The sequence below is a fragment of the Neolamprologus multifasciatus genome, chromosome 15 (assembly GCF_963576455.1).
Source record: "Neolamprologus multifasciatus chromosome 15, fNeoMul1.2, whole genome shotgun sequence".
NCBI classification, from domain to species: domain Eukaryota; kingdom Metazoa; phylum Chordata; class Actinopteri; order Cichliformes; family Cichlidae; genus Neolamprologus; species Neolamprologus multifasciatus.
In genome coordinates, this window is record NC_140453.1 from 31,482,693 (window position 1) to 31,494,973 (window position 12,281).

Below are 12,281 nucleotides of genomic sequence, written 5' to 3' on the forward strand. Positions count from 1 at the left end.
TTCCCTGGTATTCTCCTGAAGCATGACATTGTACGCAACCTGCCTTTGGTTTTGAAGGAACAAAAACACATGTTACACAAGCAGGTTCAGCAGAAATGATTTCACATGCAACGCCGATGTTGACTTCCTTGTGTGTTGATGTTCAACACACAAGGAAGTCAACTCTATTAGTCAGAGTTTTCACAGTTAGTGGAAAAAGCTCCAAAAGGAAAAAAACAATTATTCCGGTGTGAGTTTCGATGAGTTAGGTGACATATGCAGCACACTCGGTGTCAAAACAAGCCACCGAACATCACGTTATTTATGTATTGCAACATTACTTGAAAGCTCGGCTCAATGCCATGTCCATATAGGGGAAATCTTTGCATTTTTTGGATTACATCACATACTGTGTTATATAATGTCAGGATATTGTGCAACAACTCATCTAGGCTTCCAATAGGCTTCCCCTGAGAGGATTTATGAGGTAAAACTATGGAATGAGAGAAAACTATGAGCAGTAGCCTCTAAAAATATAGCAGACTTTAACTCTGAGCTGTTTCTGTGCATCGCTGGAACTCACAGCCGGCCTCATGTGGGGAGAACAGAGCTGCACCTTGAAAAGCATACTCATCACAGCAGTTTGACTTTATTTAACACTTACTTTTATTAGCAGTCAGACATGGAGAAATAAATGCTCCCGGTCAGGACTAACAAGTCAAAGTGTGTTTTCTGTGGAAACAGAGCCCAGTAAACCTGAAACCGTGCACAAGGTTCACGTGGTCAAGTTGCCCTGAACCAACCCCTTGTACACTTCTCTCTTGGGAATCTCTTTTTTTAGCGAGTGCTGATTGATGTTTGGTCAGGCTGTTTGTTAATCATGTACTCTCAAGGCCCACAATGCTTTGCTAAAGGCCAGAAGTTCCTCAGGTTGGGCTGCTGAAAGTGACCGCTGGCCTGGACCCCGGGCCCCAAAATACAGGCGGCACAAGGCCTGTCTTGTTCCTGTGGTGGCAAACTGAAAGTGGACCCAGCGTGCTGGACTGGGACACGCTTCGCAGCACAGCCTGGTAGTCTTCGCCCTCAGACCAGAGTAAATAAACACAACCAGCTACACAAACACTTTGGCTGGGGCTGGGAAAGCCCACGCACAGCCTGCTACTAAAGGAGAGCATCTAAGTATAGAGGGCTTGTTGCAACTGATGTTGCAATATTGTTTTTACAAGGAGTTGTTTCCAGGTCCATTTAGAGAGAAACACAAAGCGATGTTCAGCTAATAAAAACATATCTAACCGTGAAACAACATACCAGAGCTGTGTGCAGCAGAAAAATGACATGTTTTTACTTTAACGGTCTGGCTTTTCCCTGCTGTGCTACACAACGATTTAAAAGATGCTTTATATAGTTTTCAACACTTGCATTCTTGCTTCTACTTTCATTAGATTTTAAATAAAATTAGGTCTATTGCTTTGACATTTAGTCATGAATTCTCACATTATGGGCTGTTTTCCATCTTTTCTGTCTTATCTAAGAACCAAATGAAATTGTTTTTGTCAAGCAGACCTTGTGAGTTGCCATCCGGACATTATGTAACTGTGTAATTTAATGAGAGCGACTTGTGTCAGGGGAATAACACAGCAATGCTATTTTCAACCTACGCTATTCATCATCCTTGAAAAAAAAGCTTTAATGAAAATGCAAAGAAGATCAGAGTGGTGGTGGAGGTCGTCGGGTTGAAATCTGGAGTCTCTGAGCTGAGTGAAGTGTCCTTGTGTTCATTCGGCTTTTTAGTTTTACATCAAACTAAATATTTCCAATTTTGTTCTGAACACTTGCAGGAAGTGACCGAAGCAATAAAGTGCAACCTTGTCCTTCTCATACTTCGCTTGAGGGTTTCTTTTAAAATGAAACACTGACAGCAGCTTCCTTAACCTTTGTGTGGCACTGTGGGACTTCACACTGGCTTCACACATTTATTTATACAGTAATTAATTTTAAACTCCAGCTCTCTACTATATCCAATTATGCCAGAAGTTTCTTCCTGTCGAAACAGAGTTTTTCTTTCCCACTCTCACCAGGAGCTTGTTTTAAGACAGCTGTAAGTCATCTGATTGTAGGGCCTTTACTGTATAATAGAAAAGGTGTTGAGGCGACAGTTGTGATTTGGTGCTATAAGTAAAATTGATCTGAAATGAAAAATGTGTTGTTTGGGTCATGACAGTGTAGAGGTGCACGATCTGATATCCTTGTGTTGGTGTTGTTCCCAGATCATCATACTAAAGGTTGTTCCAGGATCAACATTGCAAGTGACCAATCAGAATGTTGTGATGTCATACTTTTGCGACCTCGGGAAAAAACGGCGTAAAACAAAAAACTGTACTTAAGCTGCGAGAAACCGCCTTTGTCCGCCGATCAACGTACCCTAACCCTGACCCTAACCCTTTAATAAACGCTAAGCAAAATTGATATTGTCCTTGCAACACTGGAATTTCATAAATGCACGAATGGGTTGGTGCGCAAAAGAATAACGTCACAACAATGTGATTGGTCACTTGCAATGTTGAACCTGGAACAACATTTTCATGATGATCTGGAACAACACCAACACGAGGATATCAGATCATCCGTGTAGAGGTACCCAGCTGTAAATTGGGGTTGGGAATAAACAGCTTCTCCTGTGTCGAGCTATTTATTGGATGAAGACACTTGAAGAAGATTCTCTGCTCAGGGATTTTAGACGAGAGAGGAGATTTGGAAGATGATGAAGAGGAGGAAGGGAGTCCTTTTGACTTTACTGGATAGTGTTAGGGTTCCTGAGTCCAGGACAGAGTGTTGAGTTTTGGGCCTTGTTGCAGTATTCAATGATGTTTCTTTGGTTTTAAGCCCCTGGCTCCTATCTTGGTTTTAGTTTACATCTCTTTCCTTTCTAATGTTCTCATGTCTGTTCATGTCTCTGTTCTGTTTTGCATTGCTTTGTCTTGATTTTGTCTTTGATTTCATGTTTAGTTACTTGCTGTTTTGTTGGTCCTTTGTCTGCACTGTCTAGTTTAACTTCCCTCTCCTCAGTATTCCTGATCTATCTCCCAGCTGTTTATTCCGCATCTCATTATCATGTGTATAAATGTCCTACCCTGGTCCTTCGTCGCCTGCTCAGTCATTGCTGCTTGTTTCCTCCATGTCAACACGCAGGAACCGGACTCCAACCCAGAACCTTACAACAAGGACTCCAACCTTCAGTAGACAGCCCACCGGCTCAACCAGGTGCTGTAGCAACAAAATCAATTCAGAGTGAAGTGAAAGTGAGTTTGAAGAAGCATCAGTGAACTCTGAGATGAGCCAACTTTTCACCCTAGATGCCATTTAGAAATTCAAAGCAGGAGATGCTCCCTGATTTAATCTAAATTCTGTTAGATTCAAAAAGAACAGCTGCATTGTGTGTGTGAAAGATTGGCAGGACGACACATCATCAAGTACAAGAAGCACTTACACAACACAGATATTTTTATACGCTGACACAAACAGACTATTCAACTGGGCTGAACTCTGAACTCTGCTTAAGATAAACATGGTTTTTTTTCACCCATAATTTTCTGTTTATGACAAAAATACAAAAAAAGGAATGTCACCTTTTTAAATAGGGTCAATTCTGAATATTAATTATGTGATCTGCATTGTTTGAAACTGGAATAAAGTAAATATCTGTTAAGTATTTTTACCTAAATAATCATGGCTGTATTGACTTTAAAGACCCACAAATGCTGGATGAGTAACAAAAAAATGAACTCTACACAAGAGTTAAATACATTTACTTGGAACATCTGTACTATATTTGACTAAATTAAAAGAGCATGAAGGGTGCTGACCTTAAAAACATAATTTTGTTTGTTTGTTTTATGTGGGAAAAAACCCAAGAAAGGCAGATTAACATCTTTATTTCCCTCATGAAATAATAAATACAAATAATAAACAGAGAAATGAAGCAATACTTCTCACTACACTGTGCAAGTCTTTAAACATATTTATTCTGATGATAGAAACATGGAATGCTTCACTTGGACGTGGATGTCACTGTGCACATATAGATTCAGCTACAGTAAAGAAGAAAGTAAATAAATCACTTTATTTTCCTACATTTTAACCTTTGCAAACAATCACAGATGAGAAGTGACAGGAAATGAGAGGAAAGAGATGCAACAAAGGACCTTTGAAGGAAATTTAACTGCAGCTTTGTTCAAACCACCATGATGACTCCCCTCCCGCCAGCCTGTCGCAACAGACGGCTGCTCCATCCTGAGCTGGTGTCTTCCTGTTATAAGGGAGTTTTTCCTTCCCACTTTTGCCAAGTGCTTACTCATACAGGGTTGTTTGGGATTTTCTCTGCATTATTGTAGGGTCTACCTTACAATAACCAGTGTTGGGAAGGTTACATTTAAAATGTATTCCATTACAGATTACAGAATACATGTCCCAAAATGTATTCTGTAACGTATTCCGTTACATTACTCAATGAGAGTAACGTATTCTGAATACTTTGGATTACTTAATATATTATCATGCTGTTTACAACTACATGAATGTACTATTGCTGTGATTTATTACTGTTACTGAAGGTCCGCGGCTCCAAACCGTAGTAAAGGGACCTCTGGCTAATACGGTGGGTTCTGTGTCGGGCTGGTAGCCGAAAACTAGCTTTACTTTGTTGTCTGGGTCAACTTTGCTAGCGAGAGACAGAGAGAGGCCTTGAAAGGCTGCTCCAACAGAACTTATTGTTTTTGGAGGAAAACACGAACACGGTGTACAGTCGAGTCTTAATAGCTTACTTACAACTGGGCTCGTCAGGCTCTCTTCTTGGCTGCAGTGGTTATTATTATATTTACATGCTTCCAGCTCCCGTTTATGCTCGATGACAACTCGTACTTTTCCTTTTTCTCCCTCCCTCGCTCACAGACACATAACGGGTATGGCAGTCCATTCTCCCTGCAGCACGGACTACACTGCCTATGATGCTACATTCTTTAGAGCTATACCTGTAGCATTCTGCCTATTAGCTTAGCACAACAACAACAAAAAGGCCTCTCTCACTCAGGAAACACGCAGAGAGAGAGAGCGTCACCCTGTAACCATGGCAACCGTAACGCTGCCACCTGGAACAACAGAACGTAGCTGTCAAACAAAACCCAAACAGGCCTGACCCGCCACAATATGAAACAGGGAAGTACCGCCGTGTAATCCATTTATTTCAACAAAGTAACTGTATTCTAAATACCACCTTTTTAAACAGTAACTGTAACGGAATACAGTTACTCATATTTTGTATTTTGAATACGTAACGGCGGTACATGTATTCCGTTACTCCCCAACACTGACAATAACAAGCGCCTTAAAGTGACCGCTAATGTGATGTGGCGCTATATAAATTTAATTGTGTTGTAACCTATCATCACATTTCAATTTTTCAGATCCCTTGCAAGCTTTCACAACTTCCCGCTATACAAGCAAAAATAACAGAGAAATGTAAGCTTTGTGACAAGTCATGAGAAACAATCCTTCTTTACTGTAAAGCAACTGAAGCCTCTGAAATAATCAGCTATGACACATTTATTTTTCTTTGTGTCATGCACTGACCTTGTGACAAACTACCCAGCAGTTGAGCACAAGCCTTTGCTTTTTTCTGATGCAATGACCTCTAGCCATCAGGTCACTGGAAATAAGTCAATATCAGTTAGTAGTGTGGATAAAATCTGGAGAAATAGGTTATGGTGTTGAAAACTAGACTAGATTAGACTTAGTTTAATGTCACTGAAAAAGCATACAACTCAAACAATAAAGAGCAGTTTGCCATCTAATCCAAAGTGCCAGCGATATATGAACACATACGTATACAATATGTACACTCTGAGATAATACACAAGACAACACGCCCCCCATTTTGCCAAAGGTTTTATGAGTCCATATCATTAAATCTGTGTGATTCACATCTTGGGGTTCGTATCTTGTGAGTTGCAATAGAGCCACTCATGCTGTCTGAGTCACTGCGGCCGCATGAATTCAAGTTTGCATTGTGAAATCACCTGGCCAGCAAACACATTACCCAGATATGAGATGTGTCACAACCGGGCTCCACCCTCCCGCTCCTCCTCCCCTTCTATTTTTAAACAGGTTTTACTTCTGTCCATAATAAAATATTTCTGTCCCCAGAGGAGTGAGCGCTCAAGGCCACATGTGTTAATGTCCTCCAGTTTATGGGCCTTTATGTTACTATAACAAAAGCTACTTTTTAAGAATATGTTTTTTTAAATGATAAATGGCCTGTATTTGTTTAGCGCTTTTCTAGTCCCTAAGGACCCCAAAGCGCTTTACATATCCAGTCATCCACCCATTCACACACACATTCACACACTGGTGATGGCAGCTACATTGTAGCCACAGCCACCCTGGGGCGCACTGACAGAGGCGAGGCTGCCGGACACTGGCGCCACCGGGCCCTCTGACCACCACCAGTGGTCAGTTTACCACCAGTTTATTTTAACAAACTTAGAGAAACAAAATGATAATCTGAGACAATAATGCAAATTACACAGCAAGAATGACAAACTAATGGGAATGACACAAAGGCCATGTTCGGAAAGCACCGACAGCAGCTCTTCGTGTCCGGTCATGCCGGATGATAACCCAGACAGTCTGAGTTTATACCAGGATTAAAAGGCTTCATGTGGGCAGTTTCAACAAATAAATAGATATAAATGTGTATTTTGTTTCATTTTACATTTGTTTGAACCAAATTAAGCAGTTGAAAGCTTGTGAAACAAGTTTCCCACAGATATACTCACATATACAATTTACAGAATAATCTCTAACTCAAAAGACAAACAGCTTAACCCTGTGTGCACTGAATTTAACAAAAAAACAATACTGTGTGAACATATTTATAATAATAATAATAATAATGATAATAATAGATTGCATTTATATAGTGCTTTTCGGGGCCCTCAAAGCGCTTTACAATTCCACTATTCATTCACTCTCACATTCACACACTGGTGGAGGCAGCTACAGTTTTAGCCACAGCTGCCCTGGGGCACAGAGTGAGCACCATTTTTGCAGATATTGTATGAAAACGTATAGTTAGTTATGATTAGTTTGAAATTGTGCAAAAGCACCTTCATCCTGTGTGCAAGAATCAGAACAAAAATACCTTATTAATCCTTAAGGAATCTCCAAGACAATAAAAACAGTAACAGTCTGAACTAAATTAAATAATACAATTTATTGCAAAGTTAAATGATATAATATATTTAAATTAATGTAATTATAAATATCCACAATATTACAGCGATTAAATATATGATATGATTGACATTTTACTCTAAACTATAAAACTTGTTATTTTCACTATAGAGGATGTGCAAAAGGGTGTAACTATTGTACTTGTGTACTGTACGACAAGATGAAGGAATTGTATGGAGAGAGAGACACAGGCAGGAATGATTTCCTGTGTTGTTCAGTGGTGCATTTGGGTAATCTCAGTCTCTCACTGAACGCGCTGCTGTGACTGGCCAGCATGACGTGGAGTGGGTGGGAGGTATTGTCTAGCAGGTATTATAAGGTATTGCCCTTATCTTGGACAACATCCGCCTCTACAACACCACCTTAAGGGAGTCCAGCTCCATCCCCAAACATTACTGGCCTCGAGGATCAGTTTATTGAGTCTGTTGGCATCCGAGACCCTCAACCTGCTGCCCCAGCATGCAGCAGCATAGAGGATGGCACTGGCCACAATAGACTCTGACAGCATTGACCGACAAATGTTGAAAGACCTCAGCCGCCCCAAGTGCAGAGGTGTTTTTAACATAGTCCAGTTTATTGTCTATATGTACTCCGAGGTATTTATAGTCCTCCATTGTCCACACTGAACCGCTGGATTGAAACAGGGATCACCGGTTTCCTGGTCCCTGTCAGGCTGCTTGGCCATGTGTACATTCTTCCACATGTTGACTATTGCAACCCCCCTCAACCCCCCAGCCCCACCCCCCAACAAAAAAACAAAACACGCACAGACAAAAAAACTACGACACTAATTATTTGTTTCTCACAAACACTCTGTCATATAATTTGACCTCTACTAGCAATGTGATTTCCCATTAAAGGTCAACCTGCCCATGAGCCAAGTGAATCATTTCCTGTCTCATGGACACAACTGGGACAATTGGCAGTCTTCCAACAACTGTGATGTATTGGAATTAATTGTTTTGACAAATGACACAACTGATCTGGACCCGTATTTTCTGTTAGGATGTGTGAGCTCACAGATTTCAGTGAGGGATAAAACTTTAGGACTGAGTGCACCTGGTGATTATCAGCTAGATAAAAAAAATTACAACCACAATTCCCCCAAAATTAGGACAGTGTGTCAAATGTAAAACAGAATACAGTGATTTTCAATTCTCATAAATCCAATGAAAAAGACATCCAATGTTGAAACTTCCAAAACTTTAAGGAAACAATAAGGTCATTTTGAATTTGATGGCAGCAATACGTGTCAAAAAGGTTTGACAGGGCCATGTTTATCACCGTTATCACCTTTTAACAGCAGTCCATAAGCCCAAGGAGAGCAGCTGATGGACTTGGATGGGAGCATATGTTGCTGTAGAACCTGTATAAGCCTTTCAGGATTGATGGGGCCTTTCCAGTTGGGCGAGTTGTCAGTGCCGTAGGCACTAACGCACTCCTATACCATCAGAGACACAGGCTTTTTAAAGGACTAATGATAAAATAATGAGCTTGATGGTCCCTCTTCTCTTTAGTCAGGAGGATGGAACGTCCTTCTTTACTAAAATAAATTTAAAATTTTGATTCAACAGTTTTCCTTCTTTTTTGCATGATAGAGCTTTAACCTCGTTTGTGGGTAGCATTACAAACACAGTGTTCACAGACAGTGATTCTGAAATTGTGTCCAAATTTGTGAAGGGGGATGTTTGCAGATTTGTGAAGTCTGCATCTGTAAGTTGCTCTTTTTATATTATGTTGCCAGATACCATAACCTGCAGCACGTTCCTCCAGTTGTGTCTCTCAAATATCACTTTCTTTTCCAGCTTTTTGTTGCACCATCCCACATTTTTTGAGATGTTTTGCTCCCCTCGAATTCACAATTCGCTCATATTTTCTATGAAATAGTTATATTAAATATTACGTAATATGGTTTTTGAGATTAGAAAATGATTACATTGAGTTTCTATTTACATTTTACATAGCACCCTTACTTTGTTTAGAATTGGGACTGTGTGATAAAAGCTTCATGTCAACGTTTTCCAGCAGCAACAGCCTAATGTGAGATCTTCTCATACGTATGATCTGATCTCACTTTTAAGTTGTTGTAACTTTTAGTCACAGATATTAATACACAGCACTAAGCTGAGTTACTTAAGCAAGATTTGAATGATTATGACAGGCGCTCTAAGATTAATTAAATGATTCATTCATAAACAATTACCCGTCATGACTCACTGCCACGACTCTATAAAATATTAGGTATGGATCAAAAGTACATGTGTCACGCATTATTCCCGTATAGAAACCGATTCTTGTAAAAGAGGTCAGTTTAAAGCCGTACAGCTAAAAATAAACTATTGCTTTTTTAACTAAGACGATTTATGGGGGCGCTGTTGAATATGAAACGCTGTAATACATGGCAATACACAAACGATGGATTTAAAATCAGTTTGAAAACACAAAAAAACCTCAAAACAGTTCAATCTAGTAACGAAACACAGGCGGAATCGTTCCGCTTCCACTGCGTGTGTGACGTCAACCGGAACTGACGACAGCAATAAACGGAGTCGTTTTTAATGTAAAAGGTTTTAAGGTAAAATAAACTATAATTTTTTAATTTTTGGCAGGTTTAAATTGAAAGATTTGATATATTTAAAAATGTGCCTTTAATTTGTGAAATTTATTTTTAAGATATCCGAAAAGTAGTTTGACCTCCATACCCAGGATGCACTTCGGCTTGCCATCTTGTCGCGTAAGGAGAGCGGCGGGCAGGAGTTAGCTGCCCGTTAGCTCACAGCCGCCGTAGTAAAGTGGTTATCTGTCAGCTAGTTGCTAGTAGCTGCTGCCAAAAGTGAGCTGTCCCCACGGCGAGAGGCAAACTTCGCCGACTTTGGGACGTTTTCTTCCCACACTGCTGGATTATATATTATTTTTTTTGACAAGCCGAGGAGTTGTTTACATCATGATGTCGCACATGCTGGTGCCGAGGTAGGGAAAAGTAGCTAACAGCAGATAACTTGGCTAACTGCTCAGAAGTACATATATAGCTGAGAGAGGAGAGTGGTCTGAGACGCCGGGCCCGCCTCAGACTAAAGTACCGGTGGCAGCTGCTCAGCAAGAACTTTGACAAGGGCCTGTTTACAACTCCGCTGCCGGGACACAAGGAAGGCCGACCGTGTGTGTATGTGTGTGAGAGACAGTCTGTGAGAGGGAGAGAGAGGCCGGGAGGAGGAGAAGAGTTTCGGCCCGTCTGCTGCGACCGGACACCGCGGAAACGTTGCGGGACTCCTGTCGTGGTCTGGCCTCGGTTGTGACACGTTTTTTTTTCCTCGGACAGGAGGGAGAAGAAAGAGGAACGGTATGGAAATGTACTGTGACGGTACATGCCTGTGTCAAATCCTTTATCTGTGAACACTTAGCAAGAGCAGTAAGCGCAGCTCTTGGTTTCATCTGGGAGCTGACAGAACTTGACGCAGTTAGTCAACATGTCGAAAATGCAGAAGAAGAAAAGTTGTTTCCAGATCACGAGTGTAACGCAGGCTCAGGTGGCGGCGAACACCATCCCTGACGACGCCGACAGCTTGGACGATCCGGACGAATCCCGGACGGAGGATGTGTCGTCGGAAATATTTGACGGCTCTCGGGGCGAACTGGAGGTGTGTGACAGGAGTTCATCCGAGGAAACCTTAAGCAATGCCGGGGAGTCTCAGGAGGGCCAGCTGCCTAACACGGGGCCTGTCAACGGGGGGCTCTCTCATAATATCAGTATGGTCTCTGGGCGTGCTACCCCACATAGTGTTGGAGGAAGTGTGGGCATGTCAGCTTCAGCTCAGCCCTTTGTTTCAGGCTCAGCCACCAGTGCGGTCCCTGGTTCCACTTTATCTAGCACTGCTGCTCAGACAGCTCCCGTGAGCACCAACTTTACTTCCCGTTTCAGAGTTATCAAACTTGACCATGGTACTGGAGAGCCCTTCAGACGGGGCAGGTGGACATGTACTGAGTACTATGAGAGAGATTCAGATTCAAATATTAATCGGAGTGACAGTATAAAGTCCACTTTGACTCATGACCACAGTTTAGACCGGGACAGTGGATTAGGGGCCACTGGTAATTCTGTCTTCACTAGCAGTTCTCAGACTTTGGACACCACCACGGAGAGCGGCTACTCTGCCTCTGTTGGGAACCCCGCCCACCCACACCCTTCAGAGTCTTGGCAGCAAGGCTACAGCTTGGCTTCTCAGATAGGAAGCGGAGCAAGTGCCTTCCAACCCACGGGGTACACAACTTCATCATCACAGCAACCATACCAGGGTCAGGTTAATATGTTGCCTGTAGCTGCTCAGACCTTCCCCTCTAACAGCTTCAATGGTGTGCACCAATCTACAATGCAGCAGAATACTTCCATGCCTGCTGCCCCACAGGCCCAGCAGTTTCCTTATTCAACTCATCAGCCCCACTTTGGCTTGAGCGCTCAGAACCTTCCCGTGACTTCCATTGCTGTAGGACCCCCAACTAGACAAGTGTCCCCACCTGTAATGACCCCTACTGGTCCTGGATCAGTGGTGCCAGGTGGAGAAGCAGCTTCAGCCCAGGGCCTACCGCTGCAAGCTGGTGGCGCACCATCTATGGTAGCCCCCTGTCAGGCCGCTGGTCAGACTCAGCCTTCAGGAGGGTTAGGCATTGCTCCTGCACCTTCCACCACCACTACCTCTCACAGCGGTGGCCATAATGTGCCTTCCACAGTGCCCAGTATAACCAACACTTCTCCGGGTGTGCCAAGTCCCGGACACCCAGGAGGACACATCCAGCTCCAGGGAGCTCACGGAGGAGCCACAGTAGGCCTTCCCCCCGTCTTCAGTAACCAGCCAGATGATAGCGGACCGAATACTGATGCCCTACCTCAGCACACTGCCGGTGTGGTGCCAGAAAAAGATGGTGTGAATCCTCTCAGCGAGGGCCCCAACCCACCCTCTCCTGCTGTCAACAGCCTGTTTGGCATCCATATTACCATGGATATGGACGGGGACAGGTAA

General features: G+C 42.6%; 1 protein-coding gene across 2 annotated transcripts in view; it reads left to right on the forward strand.

Moving 5' to 3' along the window:
- Positions 1-9,973: 9,973 nt before the first annotated feature.
- tsc22d2 (TSC22 domain family 2) overlaps positions 9,974-12,281 on the forward strand; it is a 33,743-nt gene continuing 31,435 nt past the window's right edge. For both annotated transcript variants that reach the window (XM_085134084.1, XM_085134083.1), the window contains exon 1: positions 9,974-12,277. In XM_085134084.1, coding sequence (XP_084990210.1) covers positions 10,734-12,277 — 1,544 coding nt within the window. In that variant the 5' untranslated portion in view covers positions 9,974-10,733. The remainder of the gene's footprint in view (positions 12,278-12,281) is intronic.